The sequence below is a fragment of the Tamandua tetradactyla genome, chromosome 1, assembly GCF_023851605.1.
Source record: "Tamandua tetradactyla isolate mTamTet1 chromosome 1, mTamTet1.pri, whole genome shotgun sequence".
NCBI lineage: Eukaryota > Metazoa > Chordata > Mammalia > Pilosa > Myrmecophagidae > Tamandua > Tamandua tetradactyla.
This window is the reverse complement of record NC_135327.1, coordinates 225833383-225861063: the sequence shown is the minus strand read 5'-3', so window position 1 is coordinate 225861063 and position 27681 is coordinate 225833383. Positions and strand designations below refer to the sequence as shown.

At 44.0% G+C, this 27681-nt stretch overlaps 1 protein-coding gene across 1 annotated transcript in view; it reads right to left on the bottom strand.

Annotated features, from left to right (window-relative positions):
* Positions 1-518: 518 nt before the first annotated feature.
* The window catches only part of PRTFDC1 (phosphoribosyl transferase domain containing 1), an 83554-nt gene continuing 56391 nt past the window's right edge, over positions 519-27681 (bottom strand). The window contains exons 4-9 of the mRNA XM_077153641.1: positions 16203-16268; positions 8105-8122; positions 6918-7000; positions 6440-6486; positions 2994-3070; positions 519-1839 (exon numbers count right to left, since the gene is read on the bottom strand). Of these exons, the coding sequence (XP_077009756.1) occupies positions 1792-1839; positions 2994-3070; positions 6440-6486; positions 6918-7000; positions 8105-8122; positions 16203-16268 (339 nt within the window). The 3' untranslated portion in view covers positions 519-1791. The remainder of the gene's footprint in view (positions 1840-2993; positions 3071-6439; positions 6487-6917; positions 7001-8104; positions 8123-16202; positions 16269-27681) is intronic.

The window sequence follows — 27681 nt, the reverse complement described above, 5'->3', positions numbered from 1 at the left end:
TTTGACATCCAGAGTATTTCAAAATTCTTCTTGATCCTCTGATATAAATGTGCCATAATGGAAAATTATGTTTAGCATGTTAGTTTTTATTTATTTATTCATTTATTTTGCATGAGCAGGCACTGGGAATCAAACCCGGGTCTCTGGCATGGCAGGCGAGAGTTCTGCCGCTGAGCCACCATTGCACCACCCTAGCATGTTGGTTTTGATATTTCAAGAAACTGACCGACTATACAGAATTATAAATTGATAGCCTGGTTGCGAATTCTTCTACGGAACACAATAGAAGGAATTCCCTTTGCTGATTTTCTCCTTGGGATATCTGGGTGTGGTTTGTTTTTTTCTCTGACACGGAACAAAGATATGCAAGAAAATATTCTTTTACAACTAAAATTCTTTGTTTTGATAAACAAGCTTAAGAGAGGAAAAAAACAGCAGATCAAGACGAGCTTAATCTGCTGCTCACACTAGTGTATATATTGGATTCAATCCAGGTTAATAAAAACAAAGCCACAGGCTAGGTACAGGCAGTAGTATATTTAAGCTAGTGGCTCACACCCATTTCCAATGGCTAGAAGTATATAAAATATATGGAGGTGGAAGAAAAACAGTAAACAGTTATGAAACATAAGTTTTCTTGTTCTTTATTAGTTTAAACGAAGCCTGAGCCTACCAACAATATGCCACATATAGTTCAGAACTAAACAAAGGCTGCTAGTTATTTATTTTGCATTTGCTCCTTTTAGGAAGTGAAGGAAAAACAGCTCTCTCAGCACTCTAAAGTTTATTTCCAATTAAAATGTTTTAAATCGGGATATGTTCCATAAGGCAACAAAAAAGGAAAAAGGAAAAAAAATGTTATTCAGAAAAAGCTCTCTAAAGTGTTGTTTCCTCTATTGCTTTGGACTATGTGATCAGCCTTATAAGGATTTAAAAAAAAATAATTCGAAGCCTGTGTTCAAGTTGATGCAAGTAAGAGGAAAAATTTGTATTTGTTTAGCTTTGAGCCTCAAAAACACTTTTTTCTCCTCATCCTGCATTTGCTCATGTCCCACATGAATAAAACCATGCAGCTTAGAAGCCAAGGCCTTGCTGCATTGTGTTTTTTCTAATTAAAATTCAGAGTATTAAACACAGTTGAGTGCACCCATGCGGGCAGGGCTGCCACCGTCCCGTCCTGGAAGCACAAATCCAGAGCACGGAGCAGAGCCTTGTTTCATAACATCATTAAGATTCATTGGACACCGTGCCTCGGAAAGGCTCTGTCAAAGCAGATGATAACAGCCTGTCAGGAATGTGCAAACACAGATTTATATTAAATTGTCCTTTCTCTTCATTATTAGCATGGGAGCCTAGCTGCATTCTCAGGGTGCTGGCACAGCGCTTCACGCCAAAGGTTTCCAGCGACTTGAGATTGTGAAATAGTATCACAATAGAGTTAAAAAAAAAAAAAAGAGTTCTGTGAAAAATATTTGAGTTACTAGGTGGGGGTATTCCTAGGAACTGCAATGGAAGCACAGCAGCGTATTAAAGCAAAAGGAGGTGCAAATGAGGACCGCGAAGGCGGGCAGAGCATGAAGTTTGGAATGTTTCATTTGCCACAACTGGAATCAAAGCCTTGCTCTCTTTTCCTTAAGAACTTTCGGTCATCTTTATATTATCATCTCAGAAAAAACAAGCTCTCTCATTAAAATGGTTTTTAATATGCCGCTGAGTGATAAGGCCTGCGGGGATGAGCGTCCGTTTTGGCTTCCTGGTAATCTGGAAATCAGCTGGTGAGAATTCACTTCTTTAGACTCGGTATTTTTCTTTACCTCGTTCATTGATCACACATATGTGCTGGAACAATAAAGGATTTAAATGCATTAGTCCCTTAACGAAACAGGAGATACAGAAAATGTGAGTCAATAATAACAGAATGTCATCCCATTTATAAATGTCATATATGCACACTATACATGCATACACATACATAGATAAACAATCTAAAGAGGCCCATTCAAATGCTTGGCTAACAGTACTCTGCTGTTTTGCTGTTGAGCCCTGCTTCAAACCTGGCTCCTAGGGCCCTACAAATCAAAGCACTTAGGGAGCAGTAGGTGCAGCCCTGGTAGAGGAATGTCCCCTACCGCTCAGGCCACCACCTCTCAGGCAAGTGCGAAAAGCGTGGTGGTACACAACACAGCACCTACTTGGCCTTCTTTGGTAGCAAAAAATATCTTGTGTCAGGAATCTCAGTTACAAGCATCAGAAATCGAGTCAGGCTAAGCCAAAAAGGGGAGTAACTGCTGGGAGACGGGGCCAGCTCAGGGAACCAAAGGGAGGCTGAGCCACAAGGCAAAGAGAGGCGGGGAAGGGGGCATTGTGAGGGGCCTTGGCCCCTGGCACTCGGGGTTCCTCTGTGGCACCCTGTAGGGTGGCCTAAGTCCAACAGCCTTTGGTCTCCGTGGCTTTTGGTTGATGTTTCTAATTCTAATTTTCAGGAGAGAAAGGGACTGCTTGGTCCACCTTGGAGGTGCTGACGTCAGTCGGGGTCCCCCAGCTCAAACCTTGCGGGGAACGATGTCAGTGTATTAAGATCATTCCTCCCAAAGGAGAGCAGCTGTGGGGTGCATGTCACTGCAACAGGCACCCTTCGGACCTCATCACCCCCACAGAATGGGTGGCTGGAATGTGGGATATTAGGATGGCTGGGTGGGCAGAGTCAACAGCTCAAGAGAAAATCAGTATCAAGCCCCGTTTCTGCCTGCAGCCTCCTTATTTCCCTAGCACGAAACAGAGCTGATCATAGCTTGTGTCCACTGCTCAGGACTCCCTTGCAGGGTGGTGGTGAGACTCCACTGCGATTATGAATGCAAAGCTCCCAGCATATTCCTGACCCAGGGAAACTCCATCAGTGGCAGCCATGATGAGACCATTTCAGGAATTTGTTAATTCAGTCATGTTACACTCTAGCGAGGGGAGGGGGCTAGGGATTTGCATACAAGACTTACATTCAGGTCTCTGAAGTGTTCATTGTAATCCAAGGCGTAACCCACCACAAATAGGTCTGGAATCTCAAAGCCAGCATCTTAGCAGAAGGTGGGGAGGGGGGGAAAGAAACAGAATTTAGATAATGCTAAGCGCAAAGCCACCATATGCTATTTTCATCTTTCATTTAGGCAGATCTAAGTGAGAAAAGTGACAAGCAGAGCAAAGAATGAGCCCAGCGGGGACCCGGACCGGGGCACCCACTCAGGAAGACACGGCAGACCTGCAAGACATATGAAGAATGACGGGACCCCTGGGACAGAGAGCCCGGAGAGGGCAGTAAGTCATGTGGCTCCACTGTTCCAAAGCAGAGTGCCAAAGGGCAGCACTCTGGAGTGTAAGACACAGTCCAAACGGAAGAAGTCCCGATGCTGCAACAGGGACCAGGTACAGGGCCCACAGCAACCAGGAGGCTGTCCTCGCACTGCCCTCATGCCATGGGCAGGCTAAAGGGCTGGAAAGCAAAAGGAGACTAGATGATAGGAAAGGGGATGGTGGGCCAGAGGAAGAGAATACTAAGGGTTAATCTAATGCAGGTCTCGGAAGCCACAATGCAGAAAACATCAATTAGCTCCTTATACCTTGTGTGCTGGTTTGAAATGATATATGTACCCTAAAAAAAAGCCATGTTTTAATCCTAATCCCATTTTGTAAAGGCAGCTGCTTCTTCTAATCCCTCTTCAGCATTGTATGCTTGAAACTATAATTAAATCCTCTCCCTGGAGATGTGATTTAATCAATAGTGGTTGTTAAGTTGGATTAGGGGATGACATGTCTCCACCCATTTGAGTGGGTCTTGCTTAGTTTCTGGAGTCCTATAAAAGAGGAAACATTCTGGAGAATGAAGGAGATTCAGAGAGAGCAGAGAAGGCTGCAGCACCACGAAGCAGAGTCCACCAGCCAGCGCTTTGGAGATGAAGAAGAAAAACACCTCTCGGGGAGTTTCATAAAACAGGAAGCCAGGAGAGAAAGCTAGCAGATGACGCCGTGTTTGCCATGTGCCCTTCCAGCCAAGAGAGCAACCGTGATTGTGTTCGCCATGTACCCTCTCACTGGAGAGAGACCCTGAACTTCATCAGTCTTCTTGAACCAAGGTATCGTTTCTTGGATGCCTTTGACTGGACATTTCTATAGACTTGTTTTAATTGGGACAATGTCTCGGCCTTAGAACCGTAAACTAGCAACTTATTAAATTCCTCTTTTTAAAAGCCATTCTGTTTCCGGTATATTGCATTCCTGCAGCTAGCAAACTAGAACACCTCGTTAGGGCAGAATGAGAGGAAATGGATTTAAATGCAGTATGAATAGTCAGGTTAAGCAAAGCAAGAACATACAGAAAAGATTTTTATTCTTAAGGAACAAACAACAGGTCTCCTTTAGAGGTCCTGGAAGATAAAGTAATTGTGCCTACATCCAATGATTTTTCAAAAATTTTCTTAGTCCTTTGAAATTGTAAAAGTGTGTTCATTCCAGCACTACAGATGAAGGATATACTTATTTATTTTATGAAACTGTGTTTTGGTAGAGCAAGTGGTCCTTACTGCATGGAGAAAGTTATCTCCACGGTGGCTACTCAGCACCACTTGCTCCCAATGACCAAAAATGACCAAACCAACTGGACCCTGCTTCCAGAAAGTGCTAGAGGGGAGGGACTTATTTCCTAGGGGGACTTCACTGTGGTGTCACTGTTAGATTGGTTCTTCTAACCTGTAGGGTTTTGAGAGAAAAATAATTATAGACAAGAAGCAAGGGCAGATCAAATATGTCAGAGATCCCAAGGAACACATAGGGAAGAGTCCATTACACGAGGCCAGGAAACCCTGGTTATAACAACAAGAAGGGCTGTACATTGAGCCGTGCAGTCCCAACACCAGGCATGGTGACTCAGGGAGGGAATTAGAGCCCAAGCCAACTGAGAAGGCCAAACTTTCAGGTGTCATGGAACAAAGGTGGATGATGGACCAGAAGGATGGCACCAGTGACCTGTCTCTAGCTGTTAAACAGTACAGCTCCCACAATGACATATGCAATTGCAAGATGTTACATGCAGATGTAGCTTAAGGCTAAGGGCAGTGACTGGAGCCAGACTGCCTGGGTTCAAGAATGGCCCTGCTCTTACCAGCTATGTGACCCTGGGCAAGCTATTCAACCTCGCTGTGGCCAAGGTCCTCACCTGTAAAATAGGTATAAAAATAGGACCTATTTTAGAGAGCTTCTGGGAGGATTAAATGAGTTACTGTCTGCATAGCTCTCAGACTACTGCTTGGCACATCACCACCTCCCACTAGTGCCAACCGCTATTTTTTTTGTTAGTTTCAATGCTTGAAATGAATGTTTTTCAACTTCAGTTAAAATGTTATCTAGGCAGTAGATTAGTTCGTTTGAAGGCTTCTGCTTAATAACCTTGTTCAACTTTCCCTACATCCAGATTACATTCCCCAACTGGAATACTCTATTGGGTCTTTCTGCTTAGAACTGACATTGTCTAGAGTTAGTGCATCCAGCATAGCATGAGACTTGTTTTTAGAATCAAGAGCCACTGGCTAGATGTTACCGGCATATCACCCATCTATACTGTGCTTCTCTCACTCTGATGTTTGCTCAGCTTGCTGAGGTTGAAACAGCAGCCAATTATCTCAGAGGCTCAGAGCAAATGTAAGTTCTAAAGCTCGAGCTGAGGTCTGCCTATCCAAGTGAAAAGAAAATTGCTTCTAGTGTTGGAGTAATAAGGCTGCTTGTTTATCCTTTCTGGCTTTAGAACTATTCTTATTATGGGGGAGGAGATAGGAAAGTGTTCAAATGAGGAAAGTTCTCTGAACACAGGTCTGAAGTCAAGTGTGAAGATACCGGGCTATACTCGCTGTTTCATTTCGGCATTACTGAGTGTTTGGGGGTGGGAGGGGAGGTCATGGATTTTCCCTCCTCTGTGCTGAAATTCAGGCTTGCTGAAAGCCACCATTGTGTGCTGTCTAGTGACAACAGTTCCTCAAGATGGTATATGAATCCCTCGAACCCTTTCTGGCATTCTCCATGCCCTGGGGGTGACAACAGTGGCCAAAGCAGGTGTCAGTCCAACAGGCTGAATCCTTCTTTAGCCCCTTGGAACTTTTTAGCTGAGTTCTTTGGCGTTAAGCTGTTATGTAAACTTTAAAAATTAAAATAACCAATGCACAGAACAGAGTTGCTGAGAAAGATGCAAATTAGAAGACTGCAGACCAGCGTTTCAGAAGACTCTATCCCCTCCTTCTCAGGCTGGGGATGCCATGAGGTTATTTGTGGGACTATCGGCCTGCCACAGCTTCCCCTTTACTCAGAATGCTGGCAGGTGGGAAACAGAGCCCCTTAAACACAAAACGAGACACCACCACCCAAACAACAACCAAACAAATGAAAACCGAAACACACTTACAGTCGGGTCTAAAGCCGTCACTTCTGGGTGTTCTCTTCACCAATAAGCTACCATTAATAAGAAAGAATACGTTTTAGTGATCCAAACACAGTACCTTGTGAACTGCAAATATAATGAAACCTGACGCACACGAGGCATCATCCCAGCCCTCTTTTAAGCCCTGCCCACGTTCCCGAGGCATCATCTTCATGATTCCAGATGGAAGGAAGGATGCAAGGCATCACACAAGGCTCTCCAAGCTGCTCCTGGAGACAATAAAGAAGGCTGTGGAGAGCACGGCTAAGGGGGTCCTCTTGTCTTTCCCCTTTCTAGGGTTAGCAGACTGGCTCTTTCCCCAGTGTGGTCAAACCATGACACGCCAGGGCAGAGGGTCACGGGTTTGGAACAGACTATGCTCTCGGGAAACAGCACCCTGCCTCAGCAGCCCTCTCGGGCTTGACTTGGAACAGCACTAAGGAGGATGGTCGGCTCCACTCACCTGGCAACCTTGACCATGTTGGGCTTGTATTTCTCTATGCTGCTGAGCAGGGCTTGCATGGTCCTCCCAGTTCCAACAACATCCTTTGCAAAGAGGACAGACACATTCAACAAAATGCAATGTGCAGCACTGATAGGATTTTTCATGCAGAGAGATGATCTTCTTACTTACTAATAATGCATCAGAAATGCCGTCCCATTGGAGTGAATGTAGGAGGCAGAATTGGTTCTAATATTTTTTATTTTTTTGAGGCAGGTGCTTCTTTCTGGGAGCTGGGTTTTGGGGAGTATATTCTCCTACGATCTTTTAGTTGTGCTACAGGGCTAAATTCTGTCTTGGCAGAGGTGGAGGGCTCCTTCTTGATGACACTCAGATTCGTGCATGCACATTCAAGGACTAAATTTGGCCCTAAGGTTACATAACATAATACAAGAGCATGAATTTTCATGGCAAAGCACGGACATCTGAATATAATGAATGGATAAATGCCTCCCCCCTCCTTCTACTCAATAGGGGATTCTATGGCTGGGGAGGGAGATGTGTCTGGATGGCAGCTGGTGACACCCATGAGTTGAGGGGCATGGTTGTGGCGAGCTGGGGCTCGTCTCCACTGATGAGCTGTTTTGCAATTAGAGCAGAACAGGCAGTAGCCATTTATCGTCCTCAGTAAAGGAATCAGCTGTCAAGAGCTGACAGGTCTGAATGTAGCTGGGGTTGGGCAATTAGTTTGGCTGGAGGGTCTACTTCATGGGTTATGATGAGCCAGAAGAACTGCAGATACATATGGTACACAAGACGACTGGGTAACAAAGGCTGAAAACAACTCCCCAAATTTCTGCCAGCTGATAAGGCCGGCATGCTCCAGAACCAAATATGGCCATCTGCCCTGCTGCCAGATATCTACTCCCTTCTTTACTTCTTTAAATTTAAAAAAGAAAAAAGCAGAAAAATCCATTTAGACAGATGTGAAATTATATATGAAAAAGGATATTAATTACTATTGTAATGCTTTAATCTAAGTTATTTGAGGCCAGCAGTTCCAGTTGCCTCTTACTCGATACATCTGAAGCACGATGCACATGGTGGGAATTCAATGAAGACTTGGCCAATTTGATAAGTGATATTTTTAAAAACTCACCGTCAGAGTCTTTCAATTTCCAAATATGGATAAGGAAAAGCCAGCTTACCTCAACAATGAGAACATTCTGAAATAAATAAAACCAGTTATTCAGAATAAGATACGAATTTGGCTCACAAGATAATGTAATGGCATCTTTATTTAGATGACCTTTCATTTATCCCTGAGTTCATATACTACTGAAAGAATTGGATCAAACCTTACATGTTATGTTTAATGCAAAAGAGATTTAATTTAAAAAAATGTTAACCAACTAACCAACCAACCGAAACTCCTGTTAAATTTGTACCACATTATTTTATGTGTCAAATGCATTCTTAGATAGAAATACATTTCTATAAGTGATTTTCTTTCAGATGCGATTATCTTTAGTTATTAAGTCCACTAAAATACCTTAGTTTTATCATTAAAATGACAGACCATTTTGCCTACTTTTAAAGCAGGTCATACCCACAGGTTCCTCAACCCTGAGAATCACATGGAGGAAGAAGTGTCCTTGATATGCTGGACACAATTTGTGATGATCTTTATGATTTATCAATCTAGTTAGGATATGTAGTTTTAGTTGGATTGGGGCTTACTAATCCTGCCTATCAACCAGTTAAGACAGACAAAGTTGTGGCTGACGTAATTTCCTAGTTAAAAACCTTTCTAAAACATGTTGGTCTGAATTTTTGCCTAATTAAGTAGAAAGCACTGGTTGAACATAATCAAATGTTTTTTCCCCTTTGACAGTTAAGAACCTTGCAAAACAAGAGTCATCTTTGAAAAGATTAATTTTCAATTGTGATATAATGGTGGATGGGATGTGGGACTTAGATGTGTACTGATCCTGAGATATATTGTTAAAATTACTTTAGAACATTTAAATATCAAAACAATACATACACATGTCTAAAAGAGATCCGAAAGGCTTTTAAAGAAAACACAATGACCCCTTGTCCATTCCTACTTCCCCCCAACGCAGCTCCCTACACACAGACACTTTGAACTCTTTTAACTGTTTTTCTGGTCATTACGTCCATATTTTATAATATGTTTCATTTAACTATTTCTGTATAAAAAACATTAAAATCAATGTTGATTTTGGGTTGCTTGTTTTTAAAAAAGTTTTTCAATTATGAATGTATTTTTATTTTTATTATAGAAAGCTTATATTGTCTACCATGTATAAATACATATATTAATTCAAGAAAGTCTGTAATTTCAATAATAAATACAAGTTATTATTGAAAGTTTGAAATATAGGAAAGACTAAAGATAATCTAAATTTTTGATGTCTAATATTTAAAGTATTTTAAAGTGCTTATGTACTTTAAAATAAAGATATCAAGACATTGATTATTATGCATAGCCAAAATAACATTATCATATCTAGCAAAAACGACAGTAATTTCTTAATATCATTTAACACCTAGGATAAAAAACGGCCTTTGTAGCTGGTTTGCCCAATCAAAGACCATACATACAGTGGATCTTTAATTCAACTTAGTTTAGGACAGGCCCTTTTGTAATCCTTTTAATTCTCATTTGAACAACTGCAGATATCATCTAATTATTATGTAATATAATAGGTGACAATAAAGCTTTGTACACTACCTCACTTCCTTCTGCATCCCCTAATGTAGTTACTTTATGAGGACTGCATCTTCTTGTACTGTATACATTTTTTCCTACTAAAGAGTTGAATAGTGTACCACATTGTAGTTCCTTTAGAGCGTTTCTATTCCATTTTTTGAATTTCTAATTGTTTTTCCTATCTTCACGCGGTGTCTGAGACGGCAATAAACTTTTTTTTTCTTAAAAAAAAAAAGCAGCTCCTTTTTCCCTAAAGGATTACTATAAGGAAAATTAGTTAATTATGGTTTAACTATATTTCTCAGAAGATTGTAGAGGATTAAGGAGTACACATGGGCTGATAACATCTATAATAACATAAATAATTTTCTGAATTATGCACAGTATTATGAAAGTGATACAGAAAAACCATCTGCTGTTGAAAGGGAACCATACCGAAACCCCGACTTCCTCAGTGACATATAGACCATCACATTATATTCTCAAATTCTTTCATTATGTTGGGGATTGAATTATGTTCTCCGGAAAGTTCAAGTCCTAAATCCTGGTCCTGTGGATGTGGACCCCTTTGTAAATAGGATCTTGGAATATGTTGTCAGCTACGGTATGGACATACCGGCGAGGGTGGGTTTTAATCTAATATGGCAGAGGAAATTGGATACGGAATAGAAGCCAGAGGAGAAAGAGATTGCCCAGGACAGAGGCAGGGGTGCATCTACAAACCAAGGAACCCCAAAGATTGTGGCAAGCCAGCACCAGAATCTACAGAGTCCAGGAGAAAGCACAGCCTGTCTGTCCCTCCTTTATTGAGCTATACTTAATGTCAACTGCTTTTCTTTTTAGCACGGAGAAATCTTCTAAAATTCTCTGTTTTAAAGTGGGCAAGCTTTGAGAATTTCTTCGGAACATCCTGTGTCTCCCAAACACTTCCAATCTGATAGCGTTCTGCCTGCTCAATCTGAGATTCTGCCAGTATGCCTTAGTCATCTCATCACGCCTAGCTCATTTCCTCCCAGAAAAGCTAGTAAAATCTCCAGCCTGGGGCTGCATGCAAAAAAATCTGATGGGGAATCTCTGGAGGGTGTTCTTCATTTGCTCTTTCATGTTCCTGATCTAAGCTAGTTGCATAGATTTTCCCAGAAAAAGAAAGAAGGAACGAATTACCCCAAGCTACACGATTTTCTCAACTAGCTTATTCCTACTTCAATCTTTTAAAACATGAAAAGATTAGCAGAGCCCCACCTTCTAACCTACAGCTGTGGCCACCCAACCCCACAGCTGTAGTGGCAACATGCCATGTCCTGGCTGCTGAGGATAAGTAGGTATGTGAATCTAAATCCCATGGAAGAAGGGTAATTCCCAACATCTCCAGAACCACCCTTCGGAGGGAATTTCTATGACTTTACAAATATTCAGCTTAGGCAGTGCAATAAAGGGTGATGATTTAAATGGTTAAAGCAGCCAAAGGGGGAATTTTGGCAGGTTCCCTGATGCTTCTCCATTGCACAGATTAGAACTCACTGGGTGATGGGGGGTGGGAGGATGGGGTCCTACTGAACTCTCACACTGGACCTGCACATCTGTGTTTCCACGCTGCCAGATTTGGGCCTGTTTCCATGCATTGGGCTCCGTCCGTCCCTTTCTGAGATTTGTCTTGCACGTGAATAAAATCTTCCTGCTTTAATGGATGCACATATTTTATGAAGTGCCAGGATTCAATCAACTTCTAGGGCTTTATTCAGCTCTAATGACCTATTTAGAACAATGACTTGGCCAGCCTCCCTTTAAAAAGAAAAAGAAAAGGAAGAAGAGAGAAAAACGAGAAAGACACATGCGGCTGTCCAGAGTTCTTTTCCTGAACACTTCCACTCCCACGGCTTTAGCATGCTTGAGAAGTGACAGAGTAGTTATGAAACTCAGAATGCCTGTAACTCACAACAGGGTAAAATTGGGCAGGCAAACTATTTTCCCATATTTTTAAAAGTTCTTCCATGAAGTTGATTTAAAGATCTCCTTTTGAGCCTTAGTCTAACCCCCAGTCCTGTGGCTGCCCCTTTTGTTAGGCCGTCCCTTCTCTCGCACCCTAATTTGCCGATTTGGCTCCACGGCTCAGGCTTGCTCCACCAACACTGTCTCTGAACTGTTTTCCCCATCTGGAGTCTCCTTCCCTTCTTTCAGTGATTTCTACCTTAAATTCAGGCTCATTTCCTAACAAACTGCTTCATGACATCACCTTGGCTCAAAAACCTTCGTGGCTCCTCTTTGCTTTTTAACGCAAGTTTAAACTCTCTACTGAAACATCCAAGATGCACTCTACAAACCAAACCCCGTTCTACATGGTCAGTGTCTTTTCTTACTGTTTCCCTACTTGTGACTAATTTCCTTTCATCAAACTTGCCCACCACTTGTCCTCTGGCTGGATGCTCACTGCTTTTGCTTTTGTCACCCCCCTGTTTCATCTGCCCTCCCCGCTCCTCTGTGTACTTCCCAGACCTTCTGGTCCCAAGAAACCCCGCCCTCCTCCCTTCAAGACCACTACAGTTCAAAGAATACTTCCTTCTTTAGATCTCTTTAAGCCCCAGGAAGGAATCTTTGTGGAAAGACTCCAGAGCTCTTCTCTGCGTGCCAGGCAGGTGTGTGAGAACTCCTGGCGCAGTGCCTGCCTGCCTCTGCTCAATAAATGTAAGATAAATGGACCAACTGGGAAATCGTACGGTGACTGCTTGAGAAGGGAGAAGTTAAATGGGTGACCTGTAAGCACCCATCCATCCAATGCAGATACTTAATTAGTTTCAGACTTTCTTCTACAACATTAAAAAAAAATCCATTAATTGTTAGGTAACTTTTCCTTTTATTTTTGGCTTTTCCTTTTAATTAGTTTTCTAAATAGGGTATATTCTACATGATGGAAAGATTCTGGAGGGCCTCTGAACATTTTATTTTTTAAGTTCTCTCAAGCTCTCAGTGTGAGAAAAGAATGGATGATAGCCTGTGGGGCTTTCTTTTGAGAGGCTGAAGAATGAGTGGGTCAGGCCAAGTGAATGCCTTTATCTGTCGAAGGAAAAGGGAATCCTAAACTCACTGAAATGTTTTCGCTCCTCCAGCCCTCAACTGTGAGAAAACACCTCCTGCACTTCCCCCTTGAGTGTCTTTGACACCAAAACTCTTCCGCCTCTACAGAGAGAAAGCTCCGGCACACAAACCCTTTCTGGTCCAACTCGACACTAAATGGCTTACTGATGCCACGCTGGTGGGACATTCTCCCCCCTCGCTCTGGTATGTCCTCCCTTTCCCACACTCCAGTGAAAACACCTTTTTGATTTCTATCTAAGAGGAAGAGGCGCAGACAAGCTCATCCAACAGGTGCTTACCCAGACCTGCTATGGGCGTGGCATGGAGCTGAGTGCTGGGGATGCCACGGTGAGGCCGACGGGCGTGGTTCCTGCCCTCCGCCCACTTCCACTCTGGTTGGGAAGGGAGGCAAGTAAAAAATAAGCCCCAAAGTAAACAATGACGGTAAGGGCTGTAAGGGAAACAGGGTACTGGATAGGAGGGGGGTAGAGGGGAGGTCCTGGGAGTGTTAGAAGGAGGGAGAGGGCCTCCCTATGAGCTGACAACGCAGGCCGAGGCCAGGAGGTGGGAGGAAAGCAAGTTCCAGGGTGGTCTTTGCAGGAAGGTGCCCTACAGCGTGGCTAGAGCACCACGGCGAGGGGGGAAGGCCAGCTCACAGGTCTCAGAAGCTTGTGCACTGTATTCTCAGAGCAGGGGAGAGGGGCTGCCAGGTAAAATACAGAATGGCCGGTTAGACTGAATTTCAGATAAACAACACAAAATTTTTAAATTATTTTGCAGGGGATCCAAATAATTGCCTGGGACATATTTATACCAAATATTACATGGAACATTGCTTTTACTAATTTTATTCATCATCTATTTGAAATTCAAATTTAACTGAGCATCCTGTATTTTTTTCCCTAAATATGTCTATCCTGGTAGAGAGGCCACTAAAAAGGTCTTCAGTAGGCAAGTGATGTGGCCCAATTTATGTTTTTTGTTTTTTTTTTTTAATATGGGCAGGCACCGGGAATGGAACCCGGGTCCTCTGGCATGGCAGGCGAGCTTTCTTGCCTGCTGAGCCACCGTGGCCCACCCCCAATTTGTATTTTAAGACCCCTCTGGCTGCTCTATGGAGAACAGCTTGGAAGGCAGCAAAAGTTAAGTGACGGCAAGTCACGGGACAGCCAGGCCACCGGGGAGGAGGGATGGCAGTGGCCTCAGCCTAGGAGGTGGGTGCTCTGCCAACTTAAAGGGCCTACGAATCATCTTGTTAAAGTGAAGACTTTATTCAGCAGCTCTGAGGTGGCACCTGGGATTCTGCTTTTCTCATAATATCTCAGAAACACTGCTGGTTTCTAGACTAAGGATCAGCAAACTGCAGCGCGCGTGTAAGGCCAGGTGGTGTTTTTTTTTACAAATAACGCTTTATGGGGATACGGCTACACCCGCTCAGTTCCCATCACCTGCAGAGGCTTTCACGCTCTAATGGCAGAGTGACAGACCCTATGGCCCTTGACGAAAACGTCTGCCACCGTGAAGAGCGAGGGCCTGCACTCGGGGGGTCCCCCTAGAGAGGGCGAGAAGAAGACAAGGGAACACAAGTGGCGTGGGCTATGCCGGTGCCCCCAGCACCCCCTCCTGATGCCATCAGCCTAGGCTCCCCTAGACGCAGATTCTTTAAACTTCCAAGTGTCGTGAACGCTGAGAACCTGGCAAACCGATGTTAATTCACCTTAGAAACATTTACCCAGGGCCTTCTAAGCCCAAGGCACTCTACTTGGCATTCCTTTACAAGTACGGAGAGATGCATCTAGGACACACAGTGTACAGACACCACTGATAAGTGTGGTTTCCTGGGAACCAAGAGGAAGAATCTGTCATGCCAGTAAGCAGGTAAAGCAGACTCCTGCCTGCGTTTCCTGCTGGTAGGGCGCCGTCTCCTACCTGAACCTTTGCCATCCTTACTTCGTCACGGGGTCTTTGGAGTAATCGCAGGAGGGAGACGGTGAGAGGGCCCCTTCACCCCTTCTGCTTCCTCCACCCCCAGTAAGAGGCTACCCTTTCCTCAACCTCTCTCCCTCTCTTAACAAATTAAGAGAACTGAGTCCAGTTCTCTCTTAGAGGGGGAAACTACTTTAAAAGGAAATAGAAGATGCTTTTGCAAGGAGGGAAGGGCCACAATTCTACATGCAAACTTTTTCTTAGCATTCATTTGTAACTCTTAGAGTTCTCACTGTAACAGACACCAGAGCAAAACCACAAGGTAAAACAATTAAAAAAATAAAAATAAAAATGAAGTAAAAAAAAGACATAAGGTAAAAATTTCTGTTGTTTGATACACTTATAAGGCAAAGTCATACAACAAAGTACTAGAATGATTTGTCATTTAAAGACTGAAGTGGGGTTGTAAAAAATGAAGAATTTCTGGAAATTGCCTGATGATTTTAACTTTCTAGGGTATTATTTTATGCATGGCCATTGTAACATCAGGTGGTGGCTTCGTGATGCATCCACACCAATAAATTAATCCTAATTTCTATGGGGCACAGTTACGATGAGAGAGCAATTCAATACTGAATCCTGCCACGCTGTCTTTGGAGTAGACACAGTAAAGTTCTTCCATAGTCAAGAGTCCCTGGGGCTCAGTCATATTCCTGATGCTATTCTCCGTAGTTTTACTAAATGTGGCTGCTACTCGCCTTCCCCATCCAGACAACGCATAACATTAACAACCAGAAAAATGACAGATCAAGTTTGTGTAAGAGACTGTTGTTCAGAGATAATGAATACAAGCTATCTCTCTTCAGTTAAACACAAATTTTGCATTGCTGTCATTCGCAGCAAAGCTTGCATTTCAGATCACATTCCATAAAACCCATCTGCTTTATGAACTGGTTCTTCCTTCCAGTGTGTTTATTTATATCAAAATCCAGTCTTTTCACTCAATTATTAAGTACTGGCCAAGGATGTGGAACTCCAAGTTAAAACTGGAAGTGTTTTCCCTGTAATCTAATGAGTTGCATTCTTATTAGTAGAAAAATGAGGGAAAATGCACTTTTGAAACGTCCTTTTTACTTATCGCCTCTACCCCAAAGATTGCTCATTTCATCAAAACCCACGTAAACGTCTTCCTGAAGGACCTCGGTGCTGAGACATGGGTGAGAGAGAAAAAGTAGACAAAGGAAAAAAGATTCCTTTTCATGCGATCCCTGCCAGGGTGAGTAGAAATGGGATAGAAAAAGGAGTGCCAAGAGGTTTTTGGGATACAAGGCTGCCTGAAATAAGATTGGAAGGGAGCTTGGAGAGGAAGATTTGGGTAGGAGTCAAGTCCAGGAAGTGTCTAAAAGGGGTGTTTTGTAAGGGAGAAACCATTAAAATGTTTCACACACCCATTTACATGAATTAGTAACCCCGGGAGGGCATCTGAAGTGTACTGTAAGTGCTGACCTGAGATAAAGGGCACTGATTTCCCCAGGACATCAACAGGTGCCAGCAAATTTACATTAACAAACCTTTCCAGAAAGTGCTGAAAGATCATTGCCTCCAAATATCTGCATCTCCTCCGTGGACTGGTCATTCTAGGAAGAAAAAAAAAGAAAGACAATAACTATTTCACTGCACCAGAAAATCCTTAAAGCACATTTTCCCATCTACCCAGGCAGTGGCTGGACTGCACCTTTCAGCCTGCAGGAGAGCACAGCCCCACGGTTGCCCATGGTTACTGAGAGCCGGGCTCCAGGGCTGAGCTTGAGACAGAGCCTTCCGAGGGCTGGGGGAGGGAGGAGGGCAGGAGGGCAGGATGAATGAACCCTAATTTTGAAGGAAAAACCTCTGGAAGCATGAACCAAACAACAAAATAGATAAATGGGACTTCATCAAAATTAAAAACTTTTGTACATCAAAGGACTTCATCATGAAAGGAAAGAAAGGGTCTACAGAATGGAAGAAAATTTTTGGAAACCATATATACAATAAGGGTTTCATATAAGAATCTATAAAGAAATGCTATAACTCAATAACAAAAAGACAAACAACCCAATTAAAAAATGGGCAAAAGACTTGAATAGGCATTTCTTCAAAGAACATATTAAATGGTCAAAAAGCATGAAAGGATGTTCAACATCATTAACCGTGAGGGAAATGCAAATCAAAACCACTTCACACACAGTAGAATGGCTACTATTCAAAAAATGGAAAATAAGTGTTGGAGAGGATGTGGAGAAATAGGAGCACTTATTCACTGCTGGTGGGAATGTAAAATGGTACAGCCGCTGTGGAAGACAGTTTGGCAGTTCCTCAGAAAGTTAAGTATAGAATTACCATATGGCCCAGCAATCCCTCTACTAGGATGTACCAAAAAAGAGTTGAAAGCAGGACTTGAACTGATATTTGCACACCGATGTTCATTCACAGTGGCATTATTCACAATTGCAGAAGATGGAAGCAACCCAAATGTCCATCAACTAAGGAATGAACAAACAAATGTGGTGTACACATATAATGGAATATTATTCAGCAGTAAAAAGGAATGAAGTCCTGATACAGGCTATAACATGGACAAACCTTTAAGACATCATTTTGAATGAAATAAGCCAGGCACAAAAGGTCAAATATTGTATGATCGCACAGATATGAAATAATTAGAATAAGCAAATCCATAGTTAGAAACTAGAATACAGGTTACCTGGGGCCAGGGGAGAGGTAAGGAAAGGGAGTTGACGCTTAATTGGTACAAAGTTTCTGTTGGGGAGATGGAAAAGTTCTGGTAATGGATGGGGGTGATGGTGATACAACATTGTGAATGTAAGTGTCACTGAATCATATATTTGAATGTGGCTAAAAGTGTGGCTAAAAGGGTTGTATATGTGTTATACAATAAAAATGTTTTAAAAAAACCATAGACGTGTACAACATAATACAAACAATGGATGATAGTTAATAGCACAATCTTAATAACATTCTTTCACCATTTGTAACAAAAGTGCCACACCAATGCATAAAGTTAATGATGGAGAAAGCTGCATGAGTGTGCATTTGTGTGTGTGTGTGTGTGGCAGGGGGGTGGGGGATGGTAATGGGGACTCTGTAGATTCTGCATGATTTGTCTGTAAATGCCTGGAAAGTGCCAAGTCGATCCTGAAGCAGATGGAGGTTGAGCAGACACTCCCACCCACTCCTGGACGCTGCTGGGGTGCAGGGGTAGTAGGTGCCCCAGGTTGGCCACGCACATTTCCGATCTGTCAACCAGCCCCAGTGAGATGCCTTCAATGGGCAACAACCAGATTCGAAGGTCCTGGCTCCCAGCGAGACAGGCGGCCTCCTTGGCTCCCCTCCACTGGGGGACCCGTCCATCCTCTGCTGTCGAGGGGATTCTTGCAGGTGCCAGAACTTGCACTGCATTTCGCGCCCCCAACCCAAAGGAGGAATCCTCATGCAGCCCCAGGAAGAAGAGACCCAGATGTATGCCTTCAAGACTTCTTCCTGAAATCCTGCCAAAGTTAATGTCACATTCTCAGTTCTTAGGTGCAATACATCATCCTGCCTGATTAAACCACACACAAAAACACACTTAAAAACAGGTTAGTGGATAGTGACAGTCACAGGAGAATAACACGGAGGTTAAATAGGAAGCAGAGGGAGATTACTGCTTCCCAGCTTCCTTGCAGACCCTCAGGAAAGCACCCAAAGACAATGCTCTCAGCAGATCTGCTGCTACAGGCAAGCTGCCTCGTGACCAAGCAAGAAGCGCTGTGACATCGTGGTCCCTTGGTCAGACAATAAGCTCAGGGAGGAGGAGATCCCACCTGGAAGGCACCAGGTGTGTGCCAGCTCAGCATCTCCACGCTGACTCTAGCAAAGACATCCTCATTCCACAGGTTCAGGTGGCCCAGATGGCCCAACTTAAACAAGCTACACGTGACGCTTGTCCAGCCTTCCACTTTCCAGGGTCAGCCAGTGCCTTCCCTTGGGAATTTCTTGGGCAGGTTTGAATTGGAATCTGTCATTGCCATACAGAACTTTCATCTAGACCAACAGATGGTTCCTTTGTCATGGAACTGGTCATATGAGAAGAGAATAAAGAACCAACCTGTACGGCAGTTTTCCCAGCAAAGCAACTTTTGTCTTTCTAGCTTCCTGCTCACCAGGGGAAAAAAATGACAGCAAAATGTTTTTCCTTCAACTTGTAAAGCATTCACTGTACAGCACTGGGAAGAACAGCTCATCTGGGAAGTGGCTCACTATATTAGATAAAACCAGTAATTTTCTTTTTATAGGACTGCGTTCAAAGTCAAAGATGCAGAATTCACTGATGGTCGGAACTGGCATGTACGATCATATATACTAAAGCAGTCACATTAGTGCATTAAGAACTTGTCAAAAATGTCAAAGGAGAACATTTTCCTGTCACTTCTAGAGGTGCTGACAATAGGGATTAACACAGGGAGAATCGCTGCACATCAGACGCAAATAAGCTGTTACTAGCAGTGGGAAAAATTATAAAATTTCAGTACCTCCAGAGGACCAGGAGAATTGGACACAACTATTAAACCACAGCATTTAAGGTAAGAAATGAGACGGATACTCTGCCAGATCAGAGGAAATGTCACAATTACTATTATCATCTCCACTTCATAGTTTAAAAACAAAGACACAAAGTGCTACAGACAAGAAAGCTAAATAACGGGCTCAGTCACACAGCATACCAGGGAGTAGGTTATCTTTAAGAAGGTCTTGTTTCTTCCAAGTCTCTAAACACCTTTTCAACATCAGACTTGTCTTTAATCTGCCTAGGATTTAAGCTTTCCAAGTGTGTATACTGTCAGTTGTCCCAACACTGTTTACTGAACTGTTTGTTGTTTCCCTACTGATCTGAAACATCATTATTATCATAACCTTCTTTCACATGAGGGTCAATTTCCTTCATTCACATATGTAGTTCTATTAACCTCAAATGTCCATTCCACCACCTGCCTCACAATGTTGTACAATGACTTTTTAATATGCTCTAATATCTGATAAGGCAATCCCCACGCTCTTGCTTTTATTCTAAATTGTCTTGGTTAGATTTGCACTTTTATTACCTATCTTTAGGTTATTGTGCAGATCAAATGCATGAACACACGTAGAAAATTTAAAACAGGACCAACACATGGTAAGCGCTCGGTAACGTTTGTTATTATTCCTTCCTTCCTCCTTTCCTTTACCTCCCTCCCTCCCTTCCATTCCCTCCCTCTCTCCCTTCCTTTCTGTGCTGGTTTGAAAGTATTATTATGTACCCTAGAAAAGCTATGTTTTAATCCTGATCCAATCTTGTGGGAGCAGCTGTTCCTTTTAATTCTGATTCAATAATGTAAGCTGGAATCTTTTGATTGGAGATGTGACACACCCAAACTGTGGGTAATCCATCTAATTTTTGATTAGATGGAGATGTGACTCCACCAATTCCAGGTGGGGCTTGATTAGCTTACTGGAATCCTTTAAGAGAGGAAACATTTGGACAAACCTCAGAAATGATAGCCTAGGGAAAACAAAGAAATGATAGAAGCCTCAGAGCTGACACAGATGTGGACACGTGAACAGAGACACGGATGTTTGGAGCGGAACAGACATTGCCATGAGATGTTCAGCAAGCCAGAACCTGGAGAGAGCCAAAGGAAGCCAAGAGATGAAAGGCAGCCCTGGAAAAGCAAAGTGAGGAGCCACGACAAGAACAGAGGCTGAAAGCAAAGAAGCCCAGAAACGAGGGGACAAAAAAATGCCAGCCCTGTGACTTCCCAGCTGCCAGAGGTGTTCCTGACCCATCGGTCTTTCTTGAGTGAAGCTAATCTCTTGTTGGTGCCTTAAGTTGGGAACTTTCACTTCCAGAGAACTGTAGACTTGTAACTTATTAAATTTCCCTTTTTAAAACCCATTCCAGCTCTGGTATAGTGCATTCCAGCAGCTTGTAAATTAGAACACTTTCCATCCCTCCCTCCCTTCTTCTGGAAAATGGCCATTACCCCAGTCCTCTGCTGGACAATGGAGCCTGGTGTTGCCCTGGTTTAATAAACCTCCTGTCTCCTGCTGGGGTAGGACAAGGAGCTCAGAGACTTTCTGAGCCATAAATTTCTCCATTTATGGGCTTCTAACCAATCTTGTTGGTTTCAGTCCGTTCTTTAGTCACCTTCTAAGGACCCAGTGGCTCAAACTCCTAAGCCTTTCAGGACTTCCATGGCACACATCCTCTTCCTGCTCATTGACATTGCTCTCCATGGGCACTTCAACTTTCACCCTCTCTGTTAGGAGTCAGCACTGTTCCTTAATCTGCTTCACCTTCTGAGAAGCACCGACCTCTCCAGTGCACTGGGTCTTCTCTCCTCCTTTCTGTCCTTATAGGAATATACCTCCTTTATGTCCTCTCAGTCCAACAAGGCTTCAGAAGGGAAGAGAGTTAATTCTATATATTCAATCACTAGGCTTAACAATATTCTTCTAACAGTTCAAAATCAACCTATTTTCCTAGGATTGGTGTACTCTTATTTTAAAATGTCCTTGGTTTGGATACAATGTTGTTCATCTAGGTTCATAATTAAGACTGGCCTATAGTTTCCTTTCACCACTTTTGTGGGATTTTTAAAGCAAAATTATGCTAGCCTCATACTTCCAGTTGGGTGGCTCTTCAGCTTTTGTCTGTGCTCTAAATGAGTTTGCATATGAATGGTAGTTTCTGTTTCTGAAAGATTTAGTAGAGCTCAGGACAGGTATTATTTAATCCCCAATTTACAAATGAGGAAACTGAGACGTTAAGTGATTGCATAGCGTGGCTGCAGGGGCCCTGCCAGAAAGTGGAGGCGAGATCAATCCCAGATTTGCCGGCCCTACCTTATGCTGGCGTCCCCTCCCCACAAATTCCTGGATGAAAGAAGCACATGGTCCATTGCTGAGAATCAACTGGACAGTGAGACCCCAGGTGCTGAAATTCACCTGAAGTGAAAAACAGACTGAGGATGGCTAGGAATACTCAGTACCTTGGCAGAAATGCTCCGAGGGAATGTGGGGATTTATTTCCATGGTAAAGGAAATCTCTGACATTTAGTTCAGACATCCTTGGAAGAAATGACTACCTTAGGTAACCTGGTCCCCAGGTACTACATAAAGTACAACCAAACAGCCCAGCAGGTGTGGGGGATCCTCACACAGAGAATTTGGGCTGGTTCAATAATGTTTAGGAAAAAACATAACTGGGGAAAGAGAAACATTCTCATATCCTGTCCTTTTGAGGAACCACAAGGGGAAAAGTAAAGAAAACAAACGAATGAATGACTCTCTAGGCCATTCATTTCCAAAGTGAGAGCAATCTGCTTGGTATCTGCATGCCCAAAAGCATTCTCAACATTCTCAGCCTCCACGGATGATTTCATTTTACTTTTTTCTTTTTTCATCCTGAACCTCGCTCTTAGCTTTTCTCTTGGGCTCAATGAGGTTGTTGGTATCATAGCATGGGTGGTGATGCAAAACAAAAACAGTTCACTATAAAAAGTTTTGATAAGCAAACTAGAGAGCCTCTTATTAAAATGATACAAATTGCTGGAACTGATCTTATTTTAAAACTCTGAAACAGTTTGATACCAAGTCCAATAAAAAGCATAGGCAAAATGGTTCCTGTACCCCACTTTCTTTTCATTCTTGAAGAATCTGCCAATCAGTGGTTGATATAAGACATGACTCAGTTGTGTCCAGCAATCCTTTAAGTTTGTGGGGTGAAAGAGGAGGAATGGGCAGACAAGCTGGTATGGCTCTCCTGCCTGCCCCTCACCTCCCAGACGGCAGCTCCACCTGTATCTGTTACAGTGACTGGGCTCCGTGCAAGATCTTGTTTGGAAATAAAAAGTTCTGCTACCAAAAAGAAAAAAAAAATGTTTGAAAACCATCATGTTAATGTTTTCCTCTTTTGACATTGACTTGACTTCCTTTTGGTTTCCTGTTCACTTAAAAATACCATTTGCCTCTAGGAGCCTCTTTGCTTCAAACACATTCTTGCAAACTTTATGGGGAGAAAGTTGTGCGTTGGATACATTTTTAGTTTGCCAATACTGCCAGAATGCAACACACCAGAAGTGGATTGGCTTTTAATAAGGGGATTTATTAAGTTACAAATTTATAGTTCTTTGGAGGAAAGGCAGCTGGCTTTCCTCTGGCTTTTTCTGTCACATGGAAAGGCACACAGTGGACGTCTACTGGGTTTCCCTCCTGGCTTCTGGGTTCAAATGTCTTTCCCCGGGTTGATTCCTTTCTGCATCTCCAAATGACTGGCTCTGAGTGCTGAGATGAGGTGTACTGAGTTGCTGAGTTCTCTTCTGACCTCTTTCACACACTGTGGGAGGCGCCTGCCTTAGCGGACTGCAGTTGTAATCAGCCAGAGATGAATTTCACAAGCTGATGATTTACGTCCACAGCAACAGAACAACAGGGCACGCCCACCTGGCCAAGTGGACACCTGAACTTAACTATCAGCTAGTAAGTGAACAGGCAGCATGGTGTCTCAGGGACTCTGGGGTCAGACTGCCTGGGCTCACATTACAGCTCCTGGCTTGTAATAAATACCACAAAAGGATGCTTTGTCTTCTCACCATTTACCTTGAGTCTTAAGAAACTTGGAGATCTACTCGAGTGTCCTAATATTGGCTTTTGTGGTTTACCCTTTGTCTGTTTACTCACATGAACACACCATGTGCTCTGGAGTCAGGGTTCTGGGTGGCTGACACTACCCACGGCCTGTGGCCAAGAACTTATCCTTGCACAGTCACATGAACACACTCCAAGTTGTGGCTAGCATGGCTAGTGCCTTGGCTAAAAGCAAGCTCATGTACGTGCTCCCTGGCTGTTTCTCAGTGACACCCCTGCCCACCCCTCCCACACCCCCAGTTTCCATGCTGCAGCGACGGATGCTTTCATGTGGCCCATTAAGGAGGCACAGCTTCCCTCCACCCGGTCTGCTGCGTGCATCCCCCTGCAGATGGTGCCGACTCATTTTTGTCCGTATCAGGACTAGTCAGATCCTTGCTGGTAATCCTCCAGGGCCGTGCGGTAGTCTGTCCAGGCAGGAGCTAATCAGGTTGAAACCACTTTACAAGGTGACAGCAGAAGACCTCTGGCAGAGCATGAAACTGGACGCCTGAATTCCTGATATTTTTCCCAGCCTGGCTGCATTTCTACCTTGGGAATCATTGGATACCCCAATTCCTTTCTATAAACCCTTATTTTTAGTTTAAGTTTAATTCGAAATAGGTTCCTATTACTTGTAAACAAAAGCTTGTCTGAGATACCTCTTTTTTTTTTTTTTTTTTTTTACAGGAAAAGTCAGCATTCACAGTTCGGTAACTGTTGTTTGTTATGAATTAGTCGTGACGCAGCTTGCACTGGGCTGCGTTCAGACCCCTGGAGTTTCCAACACATGGCAGAGGGTTGGTGGTGCCCACCCCCCGCCCCGAACCCTGGTCTTAGCCTAGACCATGGAATGGCCACCTTTCAACTGTTCTGACTCGTTCATCTTTTACACTTCTAGGAAGCTCATCCGGAGTACCTGGCCCTCCTGTGTGCTCTGATAAGACCCTTGGCATATCTGCAAGCCAACAAACCACATCCAACCGAGGGCTTCAGGGACTACAGCAGCTATCACTCAGTGAAAACTCCTGCAGCACTGCAGACTGGTTTTCCTCATGCCCAGAACCCCTGTGCTGGCATGTCATGGTATTCCATGTCTGCTGAGCCACACCGAAACATCTGAGGCCACTAGCTCCATTCTTAATCCTTTCCTCCTGCCACTTCAGACACTTGGTTTTTCTTGCTTTAAGCTCTGCCTTCAGCTATCTACACCCCAGAAAGGGGTTTATTGTCCAATGGGAGAAAAAATACAAACATGTATGAGAAAACATCTGTAAAGCTAAATTGAGAGGGACAGAAATGAAGCTGACAGGTAACTCGGGAGATGGGAAGGCAGACAGGTCTTCATCCGTGATGTCGGAATGCTTCTGCTTCTTTATTATCATGACTATTATTTTATTAACTTAATCCCCAAACAGCCTCTTTAATATTTTTCAAAAGTCTAAATGCAAAAAGTCCATGTGAATTCTGAACATTTCAAGATAGAAAAATAGGAAGCATTAAAATATTCTGATATCACAAATCCATTCGATGTTTACTAAAGGATGTCTTTTTTAAAGTTAAACTAGCATTTTAACCAGGAAAAAATGTTAATTTGTACAATTTAATGTGTTTGGGAGTAAGGACATAAACACTTTGCATTTGGTGTGCCTAACTTCGCAACCTCGATGTGACTTTATGGAAGACAGAATGGCTTTCTAGTGATGAGAGTAACATATTACCCTATTGTGGCTGCTACCCCACTCAGGCTTCAAGGAGGGTGCTGGTCAGTTAAGTCATCCCCACCCAACAGAGAAAGGATCTTTTCTTGGTGACAAATAAAGATCTATTGGGTCAGAAGGGACCACAACGAAGAAGCGATGGGCTAGCAGGAGTAATGAAGGGCTGGAAAAAATGGAGGGAGAGAAAGAAATAGACCTTCACTTCAGTTCAGTAATAGAAGACCCTAAGAAAGAGGAAACTCAGTTTAAAAACAGATACAGCAACTCTGCTTTACATGAATTGTGTTTGAAACTTTGAGGCAGGATATCCTTCTGTAGGAACCTCAGTATGGACTTGTTTTGTTTTAAATATTTAGACCATTGGAGCAGAAGGAAAAACAAGCTGAACTATTCAAAAAGACTCAGTAAAATCTGTTTTAAAATGTGGGTGCCCATATTTCACCAGTGTTGACCGTTTCTTGAAAGAGCATTTTCTCCACATACTTCTTCTTTCTAAATAACCCAGGCAAGATTTATACTTAAAAAAAAAAATTTACCAAATTAAAACTGTTACTCAACAAAAACAACAACGCCATCTCAGAACAGCAATTGTGAATGTGTTTTAAGATTGCGGGAGGGTGACTGAATGGGCCAAGGCACAGAAACGACCACTGGGAAGCAGCCCAGCTTTGAGGGACTTCAACACACACTGCGTCTCCGCATCAGGCTGGATCCAGAGTTCAGCTCTCATCATGTCATTTCTCTGCTCACAATACTCCTCAAGATGCCTGTGCCCGGAGACTGAAGTGCAGTGCTGTCTGTCCTAGCAATAGGCAGTGCTGTCCTGAGACCCAGGCAAGATGCATCGGCACATCACAAGTACTGAAACCCAAAGCCATGTTTTCTTTTTGGTCTTATAAGAACATTTTTGGAAAGTTCATTACCAAATAAGATCGTGGGATCTGTGGGCTGATGTGTAACAGCTGGAGGGTACAGGGCCCAGCATGTGGCAGGAGAGGAGCTGGTGGAGCAAAGCACAGTCCCGGGCAGCCAGGCAAACAGGGACTCCTCTTTCAAGTTCGTCTTGTTATAGACTGTAGTGTGTCCCCCACAAAGACATGTTCAAGTTCTAACCTCTGGTACCTTATGAATGTGGTGCTATTTGCAAATTGGGTCTTTGGAGATGGAATTAGTTAAAATGAGGGCACCATGAGTGGGACGAGCCCTTAAGCCAACACGAGAGGAAGCCTTCTAAAAAGGAAGGGAGAGACATACACAGACAGAGGAGATGGCCACAGAGGCAGGGACCGCTGAGGATGGCCAGCCTCCCTGAGAAGCTGCAGGAGGTGAGGAAGGTCCTCCCCTAAAGGTTTCAGAGGGAACACGGCCCTGTCGCCACCTTGATTTCAGACTTCTCGCCTCTGGGACTGTGGGACGATCCATTTCTGTTGTTTGAAGCCACCTAGCTGGCAGCATTTTGTTGCTGCAGCTCAAGGAAACTAAGACAGCCAAGCTCAGTTACACAAAGCAGGTGTCCCAACCGTCCGGAGTCCAGATGACTGTGCCCCTCCCTCCTCTCTGCTCATAATGTACAGTCTTGGAGGCAGCTGAGTCAGAGGCGGGAAGGGAGGAACTCTGCTGCCCTAGCTCTCCCAGAAGTGGGCATCTGGGGGGCTCAGCAGGGGCTAAAGGGCCAGCACCCCCCCTGCCCCCAGCAGACGCTCAGGCTGCCCAGGCTTGCAGGCTGCAGGGCTGGCCCTTGAGCCTCAGGGAAGGTGGGAGATGTGGGTGGAGACAAAGCTATGAAGTCGCAGAACATTAACCACCCAGGCATACACGGGTGCACCTGCATTTGTAGTATGGCCTAGGGACCCCTAAAGATTCGGGGCGAGCCTGACTTAGGACATCATTTAAGGAGCATTTGCTGAGTGCTGGGCAGGAGGCCAGGTACTTGGTTCATGTGGCCCCAACAAAGTCCCAGGAGGCGCAGGTACTGCCACTGTCCCTGTCACTTTGCCCCAGTCCCATGCTGGAAAGTGGTGGAGTGGAATGAAAGCTCCTACAGAAAGCCTGCAGCTTCTCTGCTGGGGCTCAGCCTGATCCCCCTTCCATTTGCCTGGCTGCCCCATTCCCGCAAGAACTCTACACCAACCACCTGCGGGTCTTAGGAAAATGCAGGTTCGGAGTCTGGCAGCCTGGGGCCCCCCAAGAATCTGCCTTTCTCAGGCTCCCAGGCTAGGTGGGTAGGCCCCTACGAGGCCACAGGAAGAAGCCAGAGTCTGCGCTCGGCCACGCCCACCAGCCGGCTCAGCCCCTGCCACACCCTGCATTTCATCTCGGGATCTTCTGGATGTTCCCTCCACTCGGGGCGCCTTTCTGCCACATTTCTGCTGGTCAAAACCACCATCATCCTTAGACGTGCACATTAAGGTCTACTCGTTTTATAAATTGTCACCGATATCTCCCAACCACCCCCACCACCCCCCCCCCCACGCCGTCCCGCAAAACCGCTCCCTCCTGCCATCCCACGTTCAGTGCACGAAGGCTCCGTCCTTGTGTGGTGCCCCGGGCTCCCGGCACCCGCGTCTGTTTGCAGGTTCCCGGCACTGAGCGGGCCTGGGCTGTAGACGAACGCAGGGTGTTAACG